The sequence below is a fragment of the Papio anubis genome, chromosome 11, assembly GCF_008728515.1.
Source record: "Papio anubis isolate 15944 chromosome 11, Panubis1.0, whole genome shotgun sequence".
Classification (NCBI taxonomy): Eukaryota; Metazoa; Chordata; class Mammalia; order Primates; family Cercopithecidae; genus Papio; species Papio anubis.
The window spans coordinates 7674190-7697244 of record NC_044986.1 but is presented as its reverse complement, the minus strand read 5'-3'; the positions used below and the strand labels follow the sequence as shown (position 1 = coordinate 7697244).

General features: G+C 40.0%; 1 protein-coding gene and 1 long non-coding RNA gene across 6 annotated transcripts in view; one reads left to right on the top strand and one right to left on the bottom strand.

The window, feature by feature from the left end:
* Window positions 1–23055, bottom strand: part of TEX36 (testis expressed 36) — a 45006-nt gene that overhangs the window by 9647 nt on the left and 12304 nt on the right. The window contains exons 2-5 of one of the 4 annotated variants that reach the window (XM_009215599.4): window positions 17480–17611; window positions 16653–16733; window positions 11590–11838; window positions 566–1382 (exon numbers count right to left, since the gene is read on the bottom strand). In XM_009215599.4, the coding sequence (XP_009213863.1) occupies window positions 1362–1382; window positions 11590–11838; window positions 16653–16733; window positions 17480–17611 (483 nt within the window). In that variant the 3' untranslated portion in view covers window positions 566–1361. Of the gene's footprint in view, window positions 1–565; window positions 1383–1423; window positions 1651–11373; window positions 11839–16652; window positions 16734–17479; window positions 17612–23055 lie in introns of those variants that run through there. The other 3 variants (XM_009215598.4, XM_009215600.4, XM_003904388.5) reach the window with 3 other exon arrangements.
* Window positions 3685–16684, top strand: LOC110744190. Of its 2 annotated transcripts, XR_002524500.2 has the most exons (5): window positions 3685–3916; window positions 5794–5898; window positions 12368–12475; window positions 12724–13452; window positions 16557–16684. It is a non-coding gene; the product is annotated as an uncharacterized LOC110744190 (long non-coding RNA). The 2 variants fall into 2 exon arrangements; XR_002524499.2 differs by lacking the exon at window positions 16557–16684 and having other exon boundaries at window positions 12724–15813.

Below are 23055 nucleotides of genomic sequence, written 5' to 3'. Positions count from 1 at the left end.
TGTTGTAAACAAACAAACAAACAAACAAATTTTGCTGACTCTATTTCTCCATCAAGCTATCTCCCTATCTCCTCTCTACAAGTCTAGTCCTGAGCTAAGCCACCGTGCCCAGCTGTCAGCTAGAGATTTCCCTCTGCCTCCCCTGGCACCTTGAACTCAGCTGGTCTGCAGCCACACTCACCTGCTACCCCAACCTGATCCCTCTGCCGTGTCCGTGTGCAGGTCAGTGCACTCCAGCAGGGGCTGCATGAAGCCTAACGTCACCCATCAGCATCACTGAGACTTCATGTTCTCCACTCTAAGGTGGAAATGCGTCACCCTCCTTCCGTCTGCTGAATAAACCCATCATCCCTCTCTGTTGCACTATTAATTCTTCATTTTACCTATCATTAGGCTTTCAGTAAATAAATAAGTGAAGCCAAAATAACTGCCTGTCTCCATAAGTAATCAAAATGTGTTTAGTGCTTTAGTAAATAGTTTGTTTTCTAATTTTCCTTTAATTAGCAGAGAAAGAATTCAAATCAATTCCTTATCTGTCAGATAAAAAATTAGATTCAGCTTTTGTTCTTACACATATATCCAAATTTTAATGTACACAAGAAACACAAATTCATAATTGTTCTGTAAGATCATATGTATCCAATACTAAACACATTTCTACATTGATCTTCTCCCTTTTGTCACAGCTTAATAAAATTATAATGATGACCTTTCAAAGTCTCATTGCCTGATCCACATTTACACAGAATCCCTAGCTCCAAATCTCGGCTATTGCAAGGGGCCTGCTGCATCTCACTGCCTGACGGTCTATGCTGGATGCACCACAGGCAGCACTGGGGTCTATTACCACTCATGCGTTACCCTAGAAGCCAGCACGGTACTTAACACAGAGGTAGGGCTGTGATAAAAAAAATTGTCACCAAATGATGAGTAAATACGTAAGGTCTTTGGGCATGTCTTACATCGTGTTCATACCAATACACGTGATACTGTGGCTACATCACCTGTCCCAAAGGGAATGGGGCAATAGAGAGTGGAGGGGTATGTCATGAGGCTGAGGGTGGGAGGGACTGTGGCCATATTGAGGAGTGAGCTGTAAAACAGCCCAGATTCAGTTGGCAAACATGATTGCTTTAACCCAGACTCTCCTGGTTGATTGAAGATATCCAGCAGAGTCAAATCCTTTCTCTAAACATCTAGAATGTCATGAATATGAGGCAGTGCTTTCAATACAAAATATTCTTTGGAGGAACAATAAGATTTCTCCTGTGGGATTTTGTTGAGACTTCTCAATCTTCTTTGGGAACCATAACGGCAGATGTTGGAGAGGGACTGGATATGCCACTCATAGCTGATACCGGTCATGGAATCTTAGACAGAGGCTATAAACAACAAAAGAATGTTTAAAATGGCTTCAGTGATTCTCCTTCAGGCCAAAGGAATTACAACCATGTGTTCTCAGCAGAGGAGGCATAGTATTCCGCTATGGTCACTTATTATCCTGTCAGTAGCTATATGGAACGTGGATAAGGAGCAAAGTTGTTCTTTCCGTTCGGAACTGGGACTGTCCCCTGCAGATGCTGCAGCCAGATCAGTGCCCAAGTGGAGTAGAAATCATTGTTCTTGGACTGAATATTCTGATGCTAGCTCCTATTTGGCAGGAGGAGAGGAAGAAGGGAAGAAAATAGGATTTGTGTTCTTGTGCCTGTATTACCCAATTTGGGAACTTACAGATCTGTTTAATTTTGATTGGGAGAGAGAATAAAGCATTTGAGGTTATTTCGGTTACTCTGTGCGGAAATCACACGCTACACCTAACAGATTCAACAATTTCATAGAGCCGTAGTCAAGCGCGTGAGTTACAATTTTATTCATTCCATTTATTCAGTGAGTCAGGCTCTGACAGGGAGTTGATTTGTTGTTTAATATTTGGGGGGATTATTTTGGTGTAGCCGTAACATGTTTACTTAAATACCGTGTGTTAAATGAGATGTTTTGGTTTGTTTTGATGGGTACTTATAAAGGCAATATACAGCACTTCACACTTAGCATTTTCCCATCCTCAACATGGCACCAGGATTAGCGCAATGACTGCCCTGTGTGTTTGGGAACAGCCAGGTTTGTTAAACCCAGAGAAAGGCAGGACTAGAAGACACGGCTACTGCCAAGGCAGAGCTGAGCTGAAGGGGATCTTTCCAAAACACTGGGTCCCAGTGCCATGCTAGGACCAAAGACTGTGGGTGGCAGCAAAGAGCCCAAAGGAGAAAATTGATTCTTCTTGCTTGTTTTGTGGTTCTTAGGGTGTTACCATAACAGCATGGATTCTTCCCTGTACTCAACAGAACATATGGGAAGCCTATAGTTAGCTCATCATTTCAACCCTTCCTCCCCCACACCCATCTCTCCCCCCTCCCCCGGGAATCTTCAATATGGGACCAATTTTTCTGTAGGTGAAAAAAAAAAAAATTAATTGGGATGAAATGTCCTTTTCTCCTGAACTTTAGGCCAGCTGTGATAGGTCCCGAACTTTGATTGAAGTTGCAATTGGCCACTAAACTGCAACGTAGAAATTGTTCCTAGAAAGGCAGTAGAATTAGCCAGGGCAGGAGAAATGTCACAACACCTGATTCCCGTGCCTGGCCACCCAAACAGAAATGGCTTTGGCCAAAGGCAGCCACAAGATACTCTAAAAAAAAGAAGGCACAAGGCAACTTTTAAGTCATGGTCCTAAATGCTAAAGCAGACCAAATGAGAATACACTTCTCTAAAAATAGGCAGCATTTAAAAGTTGGTTTCATATAGGAAATCATCACTTTGCCCTTCTAACCATCATGTCTGAGGGCCTTTACATCTGATTTTTGCAAATATAAATTAGATACTCAATAGTTATGCAGATGCCTGCTACATGCACGAACAGTGACTGAAGATTCCTAGTATCGGTCTAGAATGGGTACTAGACAGCCTCGCTATGAAACGTTATTACCCCCGGGTGTCATTTTAATGTCTAAGTCATCTCTCAGATGGCATAAGTCCAACTCTAATGCACTAAAACAGAAGAAATCTATAAACACCTTCATGTATTTGATTAGTAAGTTGGGGTTTCTTTAACTGGCTGTTTATTCCTCTGTTCAGAACCAACAACAGCAAGTCACTGACATTGTGCCAATTTATCAAAGACTTTTATTTTTGTAAAGTGGGCTGTTGTATTGGGGGCATCTACGCTAGAGTCCCCAGGACCTACCCCCCCATTCCTGTGCAGTATCCTTTTGTTTTTGACTCACTGGATTGAGAATTGTGAGGTGGTTGGACAGTGTTATTTCTTTTGTAGAAAGCTACTAAGAAAGACTGGTTTTAAGGGGAGGTTATCTAATTTGTGTTTCCATAGGTGGTAAATATACCTTTCCCACTCATCAATCTCTGTGTCCCTCCACATAATTGCAGATTTGGTTCTGTATGTCTTTTGGGTAATTTTTTGAATTTCACTTCCCATAAATTGAATTATGTGTCACTCCTGTTAGAGACTGTTGGTGTTTAGGCAGAGAAAGGAGAGAAGAGGCAGAAGGCTCCATAAGCAAGGATTTTGTGAGGACTCCCTGGGAGAAGAAAAGAAAATGCACCTGGTGGAGAACAAAGCTCCTACATGTCGAAGGCAAAGACAGGGCCTTGCAGAGAACTTACCACAGACAGAGATAAAGTCACGTAACCCTGCGCGTCAGATATAAGCTTGAGAGTTATGCACATTGCAGGCCTCTGATGTCACAAACCTGCCTGTTAAACAGCATTCTGTTAAACCACAACAAAAACAGTGTCTCTTTGAAACAGAGGACAGGAGAGAAGCTACCAAGATTCCCTCACAAAAAGGAATGAAAAATGGAAACTAGCGCAATGACTGCACTGTGTGTTTGGGAACAGCCAGGTTTGTTAAACCCAGAGAAAGGCAGGACTAGAAGACACGGCTACTGCCAAGGCAGAGCTGAGCTGAAGGGGATCTTTCCAAAACACTGGGTCCCAGTGCCATGCTAGGACCAAAGACTGTGGGTGGCAGCAAAGAGCCCAAAGGAGAAAATTGATTCTTCTTGCTTGTTTTGTGGTTCTTAGGGTGTTACCATAACAGCATGGATGCTTGCTGATTTAATATATGTGAAATGTCTTTTGATATTCTTTTTATTTGTGTCATTTTTTAAGATTTCATTTTAGTAACCATAAAATCCCTTAGCCTGTATTTCCTAAAGTATGGGAGGGAGTTTAGGTAGCTGCCAGGTGCAACATTAAATAATATTGACTTACATGTTAAGAAAGGTGGTTTTTCCAGCCCGGGCGACAGAGCCAGACTCCGTCTCAAAAAAAAAAAAAAAGAAAGGTGGTTTTGTTGTTGTTGTTGTTGTTATTTTTTACTATTCTACTTCAAACCTTCTGTTTAGGCTGAGGAGAAAATCTTGGGTTTGGTGGTCATATGCCCAACACCTCTCTAATACTTACTAATTCCCTATTTTGACAAACCGAGACCAGGCCTCAGACAAGAGGTCTTTAGGAGGCAACAAAGTCCAGCTGGAATTTAATCGTCCTGGTTGGTTGGTTTGGTTGGTTGGTGGGTTGGTTGGTTGGTTTTTCCATTTTATTTACTTTTAGATTGCCTTCTATCTATGACAAGTGATCCCAGTTTTCTAAGTAATGGAAGATAGACAGGATCAAATTGGGCACAGGTCAGTTCGGCTACAAATGTTCTCTGTTCCAGGGGTGCTGGCATGGAGGCAGTGAATTTGAGAAGAGGCATGGTCCAGGGCATTTGACAGGGCTATTCACAGAGGTTCTCTGCCAGGGCAGTCCTCAGCACATTCTCTGTGCAAAGTGATGAACTAGATCTGTGTCAGTGACAAAGTAGATGAATTGACAGTTATCACTTGGGTCAGGAGGGCAGGGCAGTGTCCCAGAAAGGTGGCAGTAGACAGACTGGGAGCCCCTCCCCAGAAGAGGAGCTAGTGGCCACATCTGGGGCAGTCTTTTCTGCCTCTCCCCGACCCTCATGCAGACAGTGTGAGAAAAACATATATACTGCTCACAGGTGAGCTATCAAGGATCCTCAAAAAGCAACTGTAATGCCAGCACATTGGGAGGCTGAGGTGGGCCAATCATTTGAGGTCAGGAGTTTGAGACCAGCCTGGTTAGCATGGTGAAACCCTGTCTCTGCTAAAAATACAAAAACTTAGCCAGGCGTGGTGGTGGGTGCCTATAATCCCAGCTACTCGGGAGGCTGAGGCAGGACAGTGGCGTGAACCCCAGAGGTGGAGCTTGCAGTGAGCAGAGATCGCACCACTGCACTCCAGCCTGGGCAACAGAGTGAGACCCCATCTCAAAAATTAAAAAAAGAAACAGAAAAACAAAAACAAAGACAAAAATACAAAAATTAGCTGGGCATGGTGGCACACACCTGTAATCCCAGATACTCAGGAGGTTGAGGCTAGAGAATTGCCTGACCCCAGGAGGCAGAGATTGCAGTGAGCCCAGATCTTGCCACTGCACTCCAGTCTGGGCAACAGAGCGAGACTTCACCTAAAAAAACAAAACAAACAAACAAACCAAAAAAACCAACATGAGCATAAAATCAAGTCATAAAATGTTCGCACCATGCAATAAAGACAAATAGACACAACAATACCCAAGGAAGCAAAGTGGGTGGAGAAAAATAACAAGCTACAGAAATAAGTAAAATCATTATCAGGCAGAATCAAATATTACACCCACAAACAAAAACCAAATAGAGACTTTGGAAATTAAACTGTTGTTTGGTTACAGGAAAACCTCTATAGATTGGCTAAATAGCAGAATGGATCATTGAAGAGCCACTTAGTAAACTGGAAGATGAAGTTTGGGGATTCTCCCAGAAACCAGTGCAAATGGGTAAGTAGACAAAAAATATAAAGGAATACTTGAGAGCTGAGGAAGATAGAGCCAGGTATTTAAGTAACCATCTAAGAAGCATTCTCGAAGAAAATAGAGTAGAGAAAATAATCAGAGATATAACTGAAAAAAATTCTGTAACTAAAAGAAAATGGAAAATAAAAAGACAATACTGAAAGTGAAATACCCTACCTTATTCCCAAGTGTGCATGTTATATAAATGTCAGACATGACTAGCTAATTAAGAAGCTAGATATAATCTAATTTTATAGCCAGCAAAACACACACACGTAAAACTGTGAAGAAAATCTGAATAAGGCCTGTGAATTGCACCAACATCAATTTCCTGGTTATGATATTTGTGGCACACAGAATTCTAAGATGACCTTTAATGAACCTCACTCTTGTATAATCCCCTGCCCTTGAGTGTGGCAGTACCTGTGAATATGATGTCGTATCAATTCCATGATTATGTTATGTTATATGGCAAAAGGGATTTTTCAGATGAATTAAGGTCTCAACCTTAAAATATGAAGGTTATCCTGGTTGGGTCAAGCCCAATCAGGTGATCCCCTTAAAAAGGGCACCAAACTCTTCCTCCTGAAAGAGATTGCAAAATGTGTGAGGGATCCACTCGAGGTTTTCCATTGCTGGCATTGGAGATGGAGGGGGCCATGTAGCAAGGAATGCAGCAACTCATAGGAGTTGAGAAGGTCCCTGGCTAACAGCAAATGAGGAAGCAGGGAATCTCAGTCCTCCAACCACAAGGAACTGAATTGTGCCACAACCACATAGACATGAAAGAGAACCCCCGGCCTCTGATGAGAGTGCACCTCGATTTTAGCCTGTGAGACCTTGAGCAGAAGACATCACCACGTGCACCCAGACGTCTGACCTGCAGAGCTGTGTGTTAAGTAGTTTTGTTATAAGCCACTAAATTTGTAGTCACTTGTGACACAGTACTATAATTTTAATATTTTCCCTCCAAATTCATGTTAACACTTAATTTCCAATGTGACAGCATTGAGAGGCGGGACCTTTAAGAGATGATTGGGTTATAAGGGGTCTGTTCTTATGAATGGATTCATCCATTCATGGATCCATGGTTAATAGGTTATCATGGAAGGGAGACTGGTGCCTTGATAATAAGAGAAAGAAAGACCTGAGAGAGCACGTCGGCATGCCCAGCCCCCTCTCCATGGGAAATCCTGTTCACCCTGGGGACTCTGCAGGGAGTCCTCACAGCAGGAAGGTCCTCACCAGCTGCATCCCCTTGGTTCTGGACTTCTCAGCCTCCATAACTGTAATAAATAAGTTTCTTTTCCTTATAAATTACAGTTGTAATTTATAATTTTAAATTATCTTTCCAGATATCCTATTCTAAGCAACAGAAAATGGACTAATATGCACAGCAATAGAAAATGAATATTCTATTTTACCAGAGTTATGCCAGATATTAGCATTGGAGAAAACTGGGTAAAAAATAGGCAGAACCTTTCTGCAGAATTTTTTTTTGCAACTTTCTATGGCCCTATAATTATTCCTTCTAAAAAAGAAATGCGTAAAAGGGAGATTGTGTATTCTTGTCAAATACATGTAAAACAGTGACAGAAATTGACTATGTGTTAAGCCTCAAGAACGTTTTAAAATTTTCAGGAAGCAGAAATCACACAAATCTTAATCACTGACCACAGTGCAGAAATTATTTAATTAATAAAATATTGACAATGAAAAATAACAACGAAAGAAAAAAATCAAATACATTTCTTAATAATTATTGAATTAAGAAAGAAAACAGACTGGGAGCAGAGGCTCACACCGATAATCCCAGTATTTGGGGAGGCCTGGATAGGAGGATCTTGAGCTCAGGAGTTTGAGACCATCTGGGCAACATGGTGAAACTCTGTCTCCACAAAAGATACAATATAGCGAGGCATGGTGGCATGCACCTGTAGTTCCAGCTACTTGGGAGGCTGAGGGAGGGGGATCACTTGAGCCCCAGAGGTCAAAGTTGCAGTGCAGTGAGACATGATTATGCCACTGCACACCAGCCTGGGCAACAGAGGGAGACCCTGTCTCAAGACCAACAAAACAAAACAAAACAAAACAAAGAATAAAAAGAAAGAAAACAACTGCAAGCTACTCGGGAGGCTGAGGCAGGAGAATGGCGTAAACCCGGGAGGCAGAGCTTGCAGTGAGCTGAGATCCGGCCACTGCACTCCAGCCTGGGCGACAGAGCGAGACTCCGTCTAAAAAAAAAAAAAAAAAAAAAAAAAGAACAGTAACAAGAAATAACAAGAGCACCATGATGTGTCTATGTATAGTGGCATTCTGAGGGAGTAGCCTTGACTACATTTACAAGAAAACAGGAAAGACTGGAAATAATTGAGTTATGTTTTCACCTTGAGAAGCTAGAAAAAGAAAATCAAAATAAGCTCAGGAAAGGAATTAGTAAACATGAAAGCATACATTAATGAGATCAAAAGCAAACAACAGCAACAAAAATGTAGAGTTGGTAAACAGAGCAAAGGCATGTAAACATTCAAAATGTCAAAGGACAGGATGTGACTTTAAGAGCCTTAGAAAAGAGAACTGTATTAAAACACCAACATTTTACAAAGCCATGTAAAACAAGTGGTTTCCTCTAAAAATAAAAATGATCAAAATTAGAAAAGAAAAAAAAATGGAAGTACCATACAGACCAATCTCCATAAAAATAAATGGAAAAGACATGCCAAGATTTGCACCCGAAAACAGCCCCAGGTCCAGGAGTTTTCCTGGCAAATTCTATAGGTATTTGCAATTTATATAAGCAGTGTCAGAGGATAGAAAAGGAGAGAAAGCTGCCTTCAACTGAAAGCTAAAATAATAATTGCAGAAGTTTAAAAACTAAAAGACTGCAAGTAAGATAATTGCATATCGAATTCTGAATATATCGGAAGCATAATACCTCATAACAACTAGAGTTTGCCCCAAGAATGCTAGAATGGCTGAAGTTTAGAAAATCCACTGATATACCTTATTATATTAACAGATTAATAGAGAAAAACATAAGATTATCTCAATAAACACCAGAACATTATTTGCTATAATGTCCCTCCATACGTACAACCATAGCACAAACTCAGAATTATTTAATAATCTTAAGCAAAGGAAGTCCTAAGCACGACATGAAATCCTGCAGCCATTAAATAAAAATTTCATTCATTTTACTGTGTTAAAATATGCAGGGCTTTTATATGATGTATACCACACCAAAGCAAGATATTAACAGTAGATGAAACTGTGGAGATAAGCGGGGAGAGTGGGTATACAGGAACTCTGAACTTTCCAATTTTTCTGTAAACCTAAAACTGCTCTGAGAAATAAAGTTTATAAGCAAAGAGGAACAAAAAACAACAAAATAGATAAAATACTTGAAATATGTTTGACATGAAGCCTTAACACCTTAATCTATAAAGAAATCAGGACCGGGCACGGTGGCTCATGCCTCTAATCCCAGCAGAGGAGGAACGCTTGAGGCCAGGAGTTCGAGACCAGCCTGGGTAACATAGCGAGATCCCATATATAAAAAAAAAAAAATTAAAAATTAGCTGAGTGTGGTTGCGTGCTTCTGTAGTTCTCACTACATAGGAGAATCACTTGAGACTGAGAGTTTGAGGCTGCAGTGAGCTATGATGGCACCACTGCACTCCAGCCTGGGCAACAGAGCTAGATCCTGTCTCTTAAAAAGAAAAGAAAAAGAAAAAAAAGAAAATGAAGATATACACTCTCTGTAATAATATTCAAATTGTACCTGAGGTCCTATCCAATGCAATAAGATGGGAAAAATATAAATGTTGGAAATGACTTAAAATAGTTATTATTTTACAAATGATATAATTTTCCATTTAGAAAAATCCAGAAGAGAATCCACTAAAATATTATTAGAAATTTCTTTTTATTTTATTAGAAGATTTATTTATTTATTATTAGAAGTTTAGCCGGGTCGCCAAGTAGAAGATTCACATACAGAAACCAATAGCTTTCTCATGCATCTGCCAAAACCAATCTAAAAGTGCAACTAAAACATTCAAAATAGCCACAGAATTTCAAAATATACAGGAATAAACATGGAAAAGAAACACATCAGACCCATGTGAGGAAAATTATAAACTTTACTGACGGATATAAAGTAAATTCAAACAAAGGGGAAGATGCAGTATAAAGGTGTCCGTTTTCCCATAAATTAAAAGCTAAATTTGGGGAGATGCCTATCACATTGGCAATGTTATTTTTGTTGTTGTTTGTTTGTTTACTTTGCAAGCTTATTCCAAAATTTATGTACAGAAAAAACATCCAAGATAAACAAGAAAATTTTGGTAAGGAATGATGGGGACACTGCTCAGTCTATAGAAAGGAAATAGAGGAGGCCACTGCATGGGAAAAGATACTCAACTTCACTAATAATTACAGAAATGCTAAATAAGAAAATAACAAGGTCTCTTTTTTCCCCTTAAATATCCTTAAATATTTAAATGATAATGTGAAAGGGGAAAAACAAATTCACAGATACTGTTAGTAGGAGTTCAATTGGTCCAGTCTTTTTCAAAACCAATGGCATTATTTCTCAACACTTCGTGCATTACTGTCAACCAAGCATTAACAAAGTAACTCTTCAGAGTCTATCCACTCCAGAGGTTCAGGGAAACATGTATCCAGAGAGGCTGATCAAGCACGTTCATGTACCACTGTGTCTAACAGCAAAAACACTAGAAATTATTCAAATGTCTATTAAGATAATTATTTAAAACAGAGTGAACTTGTATTTGGGAATATAGGTAGTGATTTTTTAAAAAATCAGTCTATTCTTATAACACTGCAAGAATTCCAAGACACATTATTAAGTATCAAAAGAAAGCTGTAGAAGGTCAGGTGCGGTGGCTCATGCCTGTAATCCCAGCACTTTGGGAGGCCAAGGTGGGAGGATCACTTGGGGCCAGGAATTCAAGACCAGCCTGGCCAAGAAGGTGAGACCTCATCTCTACTAAAAATAGAAAAATTAGTCCAGCGTGGTGATGCACACCTGTAATCCCAGCTACTGGGAAGGCTGAGGCAGGAGAATCACTTGAACCCAGGAGGTAGAGGTTGCAATGAGTCGAGATCGTGCCACTGCACTCCAGCTTGGGAGACAGAGACTGTCTCAAAAAAAGAAAAAAAAGAAAAAAGTAGAATATTTTGCACTGTGTAACATAGTAATGTTAAAAATTTATGTGTTAATGCAGATGTATATGCTTGTAAATGCAGATTAAAAACAAGTAGTTAACTTACTTCTGAGGACGTACAGGATTGGAGATGTGGTGAAATCAGGAGGACTTTCATTTCCTCTGTATGGTTTGAAATTTCAAAATGAAAATGTGACCATATATTAAGGATGTACTTTTTAAAATTCCCCAAAAGTAAATGTGGCCATCGAAAAGTTTATTTACACATGCGTATGTCATCACATATTTATTTCACAAAGATCTGAATGCTTTTTGACCTTATAAAAATCATAAAAGCACTTAAAAAATTAAATAGTAGTGCTGGATCAGAAAACGTATGCTTTTAGGATGTCTGATGAAATACCAATATTAAAAATTCATCAAAAATCTTCTGGGAGGATTAGGACTCCAGTGAAGAGAGAACCTTTTTGTCAATAGTGAACCTTACTTTGGGCTTCTTTTTCAAAAACTCTGTATATCTTCGCTCAGGAAGAAATGTTAAAGTGTTCCATATCTCTTTATAGCATCGTGGAAAGCGTCTGAAACTTGAGACCACCACGGCTTCTTTATGCACATATGATATCTGGTTATTTGAAAAGCCATCAAGACAAGATGGAACATAGTCACACGCCCAGAGATTAAAATTTCTTGAAACATGTTGCCTCTTATCTGGAGCGATCTTCTTACGTCCCAGGCCCTGGAGAAGAATTACAAGATTAGAAGGAAAATATTCAAGGTCACATAGTTTTTTGTTTGTTTGTCTGTTTGTCTGTTTGTTTGTTTTGAAACAGAGTCTTTGTCGCCCAGGCTGGAGTTAAGTGGCACGATCTCAGCTCACTGCAACCTCTGCCTCCCGGGTTCAAGCAATTCTCCTGCCTTAGCCTGCTGAGTAGCTAGAACTACAGGTGAATGCCACCATGCCTGGCTAAGTTTTTGTATTTTTAGTAGAGACAGGGTTTTGCCATGTTGCCCAGGTTGGTCTTGAACTCCTAAGCTCAGGCAATCTGCCCACGTCAGCCTCCCAAAGTGCTAGGATTACAGGCGTGAGCCACCGTGCCCAGCCTCAGTCACATAGTTCTGAGGTCTTTCTTAAAATCAGTTACTTGACATGTATGTGTTGAAATGCACCCTATGATGACTGTCTCGAGGTCTCCTTTACCAACCTGTTGAAGGTTATGAACTGACACTCACAAAACCCTGGTGGGGTTCTGTTATTGTCCTCACAGTCTTCTGATGCCACCAAGGAGCCTGGGCTTTTAGAGACATGGAAGGCAGAACCAGAGGGAATTCAGCCAGAAACAGACTGTTAGACAGCCTCAACCTTAGGGACCCAGGTAGGTTCCCTTTGCCCCAACATCGCCGACCCCTCCCTGCTCCCCAGCACTCGGTGGGACCAATGATGACTCTTTCTCTGAAAAGTCTGAGGAGGCCGAATTCTTTCCCATCCCTAAGGGCTCCCCTGAAGGACCCAGCACCTTTGGGTACTGGCCCACAGGCTTCCTCATTCACTCTCAGCACCTTACATGTGAACCTAATAATTACTGTGTACTCAAAATTGTACATTCTGTTTGATCACAACTAGGTGAAAACCAAGAACAAAAACACTATACTGACATGAACGACTGAGAGGAAACGGACGTTACATTACATAGACTTCACATCAGTAAAGTGAGGTTTCTGTGATGAAGGGTCAATGTCAGATTCGCAGCAGGAGATGCAAGGCACATTTCAATTAGAGTAATTTGAGGACAGTCTATAAAGGGACTATCTACATATGTGTGGGTATGTGTAGGGACACCCCGAGGGGCTGTGCAATGGCTCCAGGACTGAGGGGACTGGGGAGGAATGTACTCCACATAGATCAGCCCCCCGGAACCAGAGTGGGGAGAAGAGGAAGAGAGTGGCACTGGAGGAACAAGTGTATGACGCAGGGCACAAAGTCCAAGTCAGCTTCTAAAGAATGACTTGAGGATACTCCAGCAAATTGAAAAACAAGTAAAAGAAAAGGCATGATGAAAATAGGGGAAAGAGCTTCAAGGGAAGTAGCGAGTAAAATTTATGGATTAAATCTAAATGCTTGCTAATAATGTGACTATGAAATGTATTGAATTGTACAAATTCACAAAATGGAAAGGAGGGAGGGAAACAGAAAGACAGACAGAAAAGAATTTACAACTAAAATTCCAGGATTTCAACTTGATTAGGGAAATGAGGGCCACGTCTCTGAGCTCCCAGCTGAAGTCCAGGAATGGCACCTACAGAACTTGGAGGATACAACCTGGCCACCAATACAGCAGCCCTGAAGCAGGAAGTGAGATACAGCATGCTGGAAGACTTACCTTATTCTTGGGGAAAAGCTATAGTTACTAATTTTTATACATAGAGTAATATAGTGTTAATATAATTGTTAAATATTTATACTTGAGGGCAAGTACTCGTAGAACATCAATAGAAGTCAGAGTGAACAAAAAAACTCAATCAGTCTAGCAAAGTCATGAGAGGAAGAAAAAAAGAAACAAAATATAAGCATAATAAATAGGAAACATAAAAGTGAGATGGCAGAAATAAAACCAAAAGCATAAAATGTCATAATAACGTGAATGGGCTAAATTCTCACATAAAGAAATAGATTCTTGGATTTTTTTTAAAAACTATGCTGCATTCTACTTATCATAGAAGACAAACGCAAAGCAAAGTGACTACAAATTATGGAGACAAAGGAATGGGCCACAACATAAAGAACAAACATTAGCAAAAAGAGAGTAATAGTGACAATGCTAGTATCATAACGTAGATAGAATTCATGGCTGAAAGCATTAACGCATATAAAGAGAAACACTTTATATTGATAAACGGCAAAAGCCATCATGAAAATAAAACAACAAAAATTTTTGATGCAGAAAGATATGGTATTAAACTACATAGGCAAAAAAAACTTTAGAATCTCAAGAATAATCTTAGAAACAGAAATTGACAGATCAATACAAAAATTAAGACAAGCATGAGAAAGGTTTAAATAATTCGCAGTCCTAAATTAATAAATATAAAGAACTTTGTAACCAACATGGGGGAATATATATTATTTGTAAACAGCCACAACACACTTGTTAAAGTTAATCACATACAAGACAACAAAGATAATCTCATATTTCCAAAAGTGAAAATCTTAGATTATACTCTTTGAAATTTACCACAACCCATAAAACTAGATATTAGCAATGAATAGATTATTTCTAAAATTTTTAACCATATAGATAATTCAAAACATTCTTCCAATTTTTTTAGGAAAAGGGAAATTAAAAATTAAAGCATAGGCTATTTGAAAGCAAATAATAATGAGACCTTAATTGGAAAAACCTTTGGGATGTAGTCAAACCAATAATCTTAAAGACTACTTATAGTTTTAATAAATTATTAACAAAAACAATTGCAAGTATGTGAACTAAACATTCAACTGAAAAAAAATTTTTAAAGGAACAACAAAATAAGACTATTTTGAGAGATGTTATACCAGTACATTTGAAATGAATTAGATAAATTTTAGGCAAATATATATCAGCAAAATCTACCCAAGAAGAGGTAGAAAGTTTGAATAGATTAATAATCAAGAACAAAAGAAAAAGTAATAAAAAACTTACTCTAAAAAATATATCAAACCCAACTTATTTCATAGGCAAATTCTGTCTAACCTTCATTAAACTGAAAATCCAAATGTTATATAAGCTATTCCAGAACATAGAGAAAGTTGGAAAGCTTCCAAGGTTTTCTAGAAGACCACCATAACCTTAGTAAAATACAAGTGGTACAATCCTGTTTATACCATTAACAAATATACATTTATGTGTGTACATTTGCATGTGAATTGGAAAAAGTCTCAAATTTTACCCACAAAACCATTACTAGCAGTGAATCATCAAGGTCAGATTGTGAGGAGGGAAAATAAGGGTGTGAATTTATTTTTAATTTTATATAATTCTGTATTATTTCAGTTTTTAAAGGACATACGTTGCTTTGATTATTTGAAAAACAATATTAAGCGCTCCATTTACAGAAGCAGGCGAAGTGGGTATTCTGGTTCTGTTTTCAACATTCTGCCAGAAGAAAACCAGATTTTTCGGGTTAAGGCACTTCTATTTAGTTAAGACATTGTAGTCTAGAAGAAAGAGGGATTTGGGGCAAGTTGTTTAACTTTACTGGATCTCAATTTGCTCATCTCTAAATTGAGATGATAAGTGTAATGAGCCTGTAGGATTGTTGTGAGGATTGAATACAATAATACGAGATGTTGGTATATGGCAGATGCTTTCTAAATGGTGGGCCATTAATAACATCTTCATCATCATGGACTTTCAGCTTCCATGAGGATTTGCAGATATCACTTGATGCAGCTTTCTACCTAATAGGTTTCCCTGTGCTGTGCAGTCTGGTAGCCCCGAGCCACATGTAGCCACTGAGCACTTGAAATGTGAGTTGTCTAAGTTGAGATGTTATGTAAGCGTAAAATACCACCTAGATTTTAAAGACTCGGTTTGGAAGGAGGAATGTAAAATAGCTCATTAATTTTTTATATTGATTACATGTCAAATGGACAATTTGGAGAATTATTGGGCTAAATAAATTATTTTTGTTTGCTTGAGATAGGATCTCACTCTGACACCCAGGCTGGAGTGCAGGGTTCGTGGTCATAGCTCACTGCAGCCTTGAACTCCTGGGCTCAGGTGAACCTCCTGCTTCAATCCTCTGAGTAGCTGGGACAACAGGCATGCACCACCACACCTGGCTAATTTTTTAATGTTTTGTAGACACGGGGTCTTACTAGGTAGCCCAGGCTGGTCTCAAGCTCCTGACCTCAAATGATCCTCCCACCTCAGCCTCCCAAAGTGCTGGGATTTCAGGGGTCAGCCACTGCTCCCAGCCAATAAAATATGTTATTAAAGTAAGTTTCACCTGTTTCTTTGTACTTAATGTAACCACTAAAACGTTTAAAATTATGCATACAGTTTGCATTACATTGCTATCACATAGTGCTGTGTTAACCACCATTGTGTCAGACTTCATGTTCTTCAGTGAAGGAGAACTCACCACCTGCTGAGAAAAGGCAACTCCAGTCACGAGGAAATCCTTCCTTCTATTATGTAAGCTCCTCCTCCTTCTGACCTTTCCTTGTGGATCCTGGCTCTGCTATCCAGAGATACGCATAGCAGTCCCTCCTTCCCATGGCAGATCCTCACAAGAAAGCTCGCAAAAGAGACAATTTATGGGAAGGCACTTGGAGAAGGATGAAGCGCACACACACCTAGGCAGAACACTGGTGTAGATCTTGAAAGCGGCGTGGAATTCTGAGAGCTTCCAACATTTTTTTTAACCTGTTATGAGTCTTGTTTAAGATCTCGCTTTGTTTTGACCTTGTTCCAGTTTTGAGGCCAGTCCTCTATCTTCAACACACCCCAGAAAATCAAGATCCCTTGTGTTGTTCCCTGTTTTATTAATAATTTGGAAAGAAATACTCACGGAGTCAAGGTAGCATCCAGAGTTCTCCAAACTGTGCCGATTGTCATGCACGGAGAAGGGGAACTGGTTATTCACTGCTTGCTGGAAAAGTGGGATGGAAGAGAAAGGGCACACATTAGAACCCGGCTTGCTTTCAGAACTGGGATCCGGTGATGTGGAAGGAAGATGGATGAGGCAAAGTAACCTCTAAGAAAGACAATGAAACCTGACCCCCGAGATGGAGCAGATACAGGACAGGGAGGATATCCACGTGCTCATCAGCCCCGGGGCTTTGAAACCCCACCTTATTTCCAGCTTCCTGAAAGTCATAAAAATTCTCTTTCAAAACAACTTATTTGGAGGCAAGGATGGAAAAGCGTATAGGCTCACAGAGCCAAAAGCTGGGAAGGACTTTTGAGGCTATGTAGACCAACTCCGTCATCTGGCCAGTAGGAGTCCCAGGAGATGAGAGCCCTGGCCCAAGGCCTCACTCGGGGGGACCCTGGCAGGTATGAAATGGACCCTTGCTTCTCCTTCATGCCACTGCAGGGCCTTGAAGTTGCTCAGGAATTGGCCGGGGAGGCAGGAGGTGCATGTTAATGAGCTGTGGGCTGGAAGGATGTTGCTTCCTGTTCATGGAGGAGCCTGACTTGATTGTCCGTAGCAGGAGGTAGTTCCTGCTGGAGAGCACCAGGGTACGGGGTGGGGACACTACCAACCCTCAGGGTCCAAGGATAGTAAATGCGCAGTTTCTTACAAGGAACAATTGCTTGGCCCAACGTGCCAGCCTTGCTGCCCCCTGGGAGGTCCACAGGAGCCCATGGCTGTGGCCAGTGTTCAGGACTCACCTTCTCCCGGACTTTGTATATGGGCGGCAGCTTCCCCTCCACTTGCCAAGGTGAGTGTGGACTCTGGGGCTCTTTTAACATAGCCCTGGTGTTGGATTCTGATGTCTTTTGCGTTAGCCCGATGTGAGGGAACTGGAAGAACAGCACATGCCTTGATTAAAACCAGACACATTCGAATCTACAAGCCAAGTATCAGGGCTTCCTCTGTACAGTGATTAAAATGCAATTTGGGTGCTTTTGGCATGCAATGGAAATGGCATAATTTTTGTAATTTTCAAGTATTCTTTCCAAGACAAAAAACATTGTAATGGCCCAGAGCCATCACTGCCGGTTGTTTCAAGTTACAGAGGCCACCCCTGCTGTGCTGGAGCCTGGAAATGTTCCCATAGCCTGGTAAGGAGGGTGTGGTCCTCAGAGAGGGAGCAGACACATTCTGAGGAGACAGAAATGTGTTATTTGAGATCCTTCCTGTGGTCAGGGAGCTCCCAGTACTGAGGACCTAGGAGCCAACCCACGTTTATGGAGATGAGCTAACCTGCAGCAATGTAGGTATGAGGTGGCCCTAAGACCATGGGAAGGGGAGGAACAGAGAGTCCCAAATGATTCTCTGCTGGTAATGTGGGATGGTATAGGGGAGGTAACGTCTAGGAGGGAAAAAGAGGGGATAGAAGGCTGTGAAGCAAGAAAAATGAAGACAATGAGGATTATCTAGAATGTGTCCTTGCAATCTCAATCAACAAAAGACTGGGAAGGAAACAGGACTGGGCAGAAGGGGTTGGTCCCAACAAGGGCCTCTGTTGACCCGGCTGGGAGCTCTGGACTTTGGGTGGCCCCTCAGAGTTGGGGAGAGGGGATCCAGTCTCTGTGCACCCAGCAATGAGGCATTGGATTTATTCCTGGGCTACCCCTAGAAGAGGGGGTGACCCTAGGGAGGCAGCTCTCTTCAGCCAGCAGATCTCCAGGTGTGGGCAGGGAGGGCCACACTCCCAGCAACCGGAGGGATGAGTCTTTCATTCCTGAAGCGGGATGTGGCTGGCTCTGGATGGCGAGAGAAACTCACCCCAATTTTATTTGAATGCACCTCTTAAAAGCCACCCCAACAAAGTGAGCTCTGAAGCAGGACTCTCTAGGAGGAAATGAATGGAAATTAAAAAGACAAGACCCAATTCAATGAAAATTCCCTTAAAGGGAGAAGGAAGCATAATGTGGTTGGGTCAGAGGCCAGACATTCAGAGGTCCTGAGTCCAGCCCCAGCTCTCTCTCCTATCTCCTAGGTGAGCCTGATGAGAGAGACTAAGCTTTCTCAAGCCTCAGTTTCCCTATCTGTAAAATAGGAGTAATAATACCTACCTGATGTGGTAGATTTGATACAAAGAGGAAATGTATACACTCCAATAGTGTGAATAGTTTGCAAATGTTTTTGGCTAAATAGCAATCACATTTTCATTATCCATTCATCCACTGATGAACACTTAGGTTGATTCTATGTCTTTGCTATGGTGAATAGTGCTGCAATAAACACGCAAGTATAGGTATCCCTCTTATATATTGATTTTTTTCTTAGTAGATACTCAGTAATAGCATTGCTGGATCAAATGGTACTTTCTCTTTTTAGTGTTTTGAGAAATCTCCATACTATTTTCCACAGTGGCTCTACTAGTTTACATTTCCAGCAAAAGTGTGTAAGAGTTCCCTTTTCTCCCCATCCTCGCCAACATCTGCTATTTTTTGTCTTTTTAGTAATAGCTATTCTGACTGGGATAAGATGATATCTCGTTGTGGTTTTTATTTGCATTCCCGTGATGATTAGTTCAGCATGTTTTCATATACCTGTTTCCCATTTGTATGTCTTCTTTTTTAAAATTTAAAATTTTGTATGTGTACATAGTAGCTGTATATATTTATGGGGTACATAAGATGCTTTGATACAGGCATACAGTGTGTAATAATCACATCAGGGTAAATGGAGGGTCCATCAACTCCAGCATTTATCATTTCTTTGTGTTACAAACAATCCAATTCTACTTTTAGTTTAAAATGTACAATAGATTATTATTGACTATAGTCACCCTGTCGTGCTATCAAATACTAGATCTTATTCATTCTAACTATATTTTTGTCCCATTTTCCATCCCCACTTCCCCCACCACTACCTTTCCTAGCCTCTGATAACCATCATTCCACTCTCTATGAGTTCAACTGTTTTAATGTTCAGCTTCCACAAAGGAGTGAGAACATGGGAAAAGTTTGTCTTTCTGTGCCTGGCTTATTTTACTTAACAACATGTCCTCTGGTTCCATTTACATTGTTGCAAATGACAGAATCTCATTCATTTTTATGACTGACTAGTACTTCATTTTGCATGTGTATCACATTTCTTTATCCATTCATCTATTGATAGACACTTAGGTTGCTTCCAAATCTTGGCTATTGTGAATAGTGCTGCAATAAACATGGGAGTGCAGATATCTCTTCAGTATACTGATTTCCTTTCTTTTGGGTATATACCTAGCAGTGGGATTGCTGAATCACATGGTAGTTTTATTTTTAGTTTTTTGAGGGACCTCTGTACTATTCTCCATAGTGGCTAATATGGTTTGGTTCTGTGTACCCACACAAATCTCATCTTGAATTAGAATCCCCAAATGTCAGAAGAGGCACCAGGTGGGAGGTGATTGGATCACGGGGGTGGATTTCCCCCTTGCTGTTTTCATGATAATAAGTGAGTTCTCATGAGATCTGATGGTTTAAAAGTGTGGCACATCTCCCTTTGCTCACTGTCTCTCCTGCCGCCATGTAAGATGTGCCTTGCTTCCCTTTCACCTTCTGCCATGACTGTAAGTTTCCTGAGGCCTCCCCAGCCATGCAGAACTGTGAATCAATTAAATCTCTTTTCTTTATAAATTACCAGTCTCAGGTAGTTCTTTATAGAAGTGTGAAAACAGACTAATACAGTGGCTATACTAATTTATATTTCCACCAGCAGTGTACAGGTGTTCTCTTTTCTTGATATCCTCACCAGCATTTATGATTGCCTGTCTTTAGGATAAAAGCTGTTTTAACTGGGGTGAGGTGATATCTCATTGTGGCTTGGATTTACATTTATCTGATAATCAATGATGTTGAGTACCTTTTCATATACCTGTTTGCCATTTGTATGTCTTCTTTTCAGAAATGTCTATTCATGTCCTTTGCCCACTTTTTAATGGAATTACTTGGTTTTTTGGTTGTGGTGGTGGTGGTGGTGGTTTTTGTTTTTTACTGTTGAGTTGTTTGAGTTCCCTGTATATTCTGGATATTAGTCACCTGTCAGATGAATGGTTTGCAAATATTTTCTTCCACTCAACAGTTTGTCTATTTACTCTTTTGATTGTTTCCTTTGCTGTGCAGAAGCTTTTTGATTTAATATAGTTCCATTTGTCTGTTTTCATTTTTGTTGTTTATGCTTTTGAGATCTTAGTCATAAATTTTTTGCCAAAAGCAAAGTTCAGAAGAGTTTTCTCTAGGTTTTATTCTAATAGCTTCAGGTCTTATATTTAAGTCTTCAATTCATTTTGAGTTGATTTTGGTATATGGTGAGAGATAGGGGTCCAGTTTCATTCTTCTGTGTGTGGCTATCCGATTCTTTCAGTACCATTTATTGAACAGGGTACGGCTTCCCTGATATAAGTTCATACCGGCTGTGTCAAAGATCAGTTTTCTGGGTTCTCTATTCTGTTCCATTGGTTTGTGTGTCTAATTTTATAAAAATGCCATGCTGTTTTGGTTACTATAGTCTTGTAATAAGTGATGCCTCCAGCTTTGTTCATTTTGCTCAAGATTCTTTTGGTTATTCTGGCTCTTTTTTATTCCATATGAATTTTAAGATTGTTTTTCTAATTCTGTGAAGAATGACATTGGTATTTTGATAGAGGTTGCATTGAACCTGTAGATTGCTTTGAGCAATATGGTCATTTTAATGATATGTCTTCCAACCCAGGAGCATAGGATGTATTTCCATTTGTTTGTGTCATCTTTAATTTCTTTCATCAGTGTTTTATAGTTTTTCTTATAAAGATATTTTACCTCCCTGGTTAAATTTATTCTTATATATTTTTGTAGCTATTATAAATGAAATTGCCTTCTTTATTTCCTTCTTAGTTAGATCATTGCTGATATATATAAAAGCTACTGCTTTTTGTATGTTGATTTTGTATCCTGCAACTTTACTGAATATATTTATCAAATTTAAGTGGGGTTTTTTTTTTGGTAGAGTCTTTAGGTTTTTCTAGATATAATATCATATCATCAGCAGAAAGAGACAGTTTCACTTCTTCTTTTCAAATTTGGATACTTTTAATTTCTTTCTCTTGACTGACTGTTCTGGCTAGGACTTCTAGTACTATGTTGAATAGGAATGGTGAAAGTGAGACTCCTTGTCTTGTTCCAGTTCTGAGAGCAAAGACTTTCAACTTCACTTCATTCAGTATGATGTTAGCTGTGGGTTGGCTGTATATGGTCTTTACTATTTTGACTTATGTTCCTTCTATGCCTAGTTTGTTGAGAGTGTTTATCGTAAAGGGATGTTGAATTTTATCAAATGCTTTTTCTATGTCTGTTGAGATAATCATATGGTTTTTGTCCTTCATTTTGTTGGTGTGATGTGTCATGTTTTTTTATTTGTGTGTGTTGGAGCATCCTTGCGTCCCTGGTATAAATCCCACTTGATCACAGTATATTGTCTTTTTGATGTGCTATTGCATTTAGTTTGCTGGTATTTTGTTGAGAAATGTTGTATTTATGTTCATCGGGGATATTGGCTGTAGTTTTCTCCCTACACCACGCCCCCGGCCTTAAATAGCTGTTTATTGGCAGTGTGCTGGAAAGGGTGATGAAGTTAGCATTCACAGACGACATCACACACCACTGTCACGAGGGAGGCAAGAGCACAGGCAAGCCAACCTGGAGCCCCCGAGGAGGAGGCCCCCTCTTCAAGAGAATGTGGCAGGGGGCGGGGCCTGGAGTACTGGGGACAGCCTGGGGACACCTCCGCTTGGTAGGCGTGGTTAGGCAATTGCTTTTGACATTTTAATCGTGCAATATTTATTTGCCCTTTCCTATATCCTGAATGATATTGCCTAGATTTTCTTCAAGGGTTTTTATAGTTTTGGGTTTTACATTTCAGTCTTTAATCTTGAGTTAATTGTTATGTAAGGAAGGGGTCCAGTTTCAATTTTCTGCATATTACTAGCCAGTTCTCCCAGCACCATTTATTAAATAGGGAATCCTTTTCCCATTGCTTGTTTTTTTCAGGTTTGTTGAAGATCAGTGGGTTGTAGATGTGCAGTCTTATTTCCAAGTTATCTTTTTTGTTCCATTGGTCTATGTGCCTGTTTTTGTACTAGTATCATGCTGTTTTGGTTACTCTAGCCTTGTAGAATAGTTTGAAGTCAGGTAGCATGATGCCTCCAGTTTTGTTCTGAGACTATGGGGTTTTCTAGATATGGGATCATGTCATCTGCAAACAGACAGTTTGACTTCCTCTCTTCCTATTTGAATACACTTTATTTCTTTCTCTTGCCTGATTGCCCTGTCCA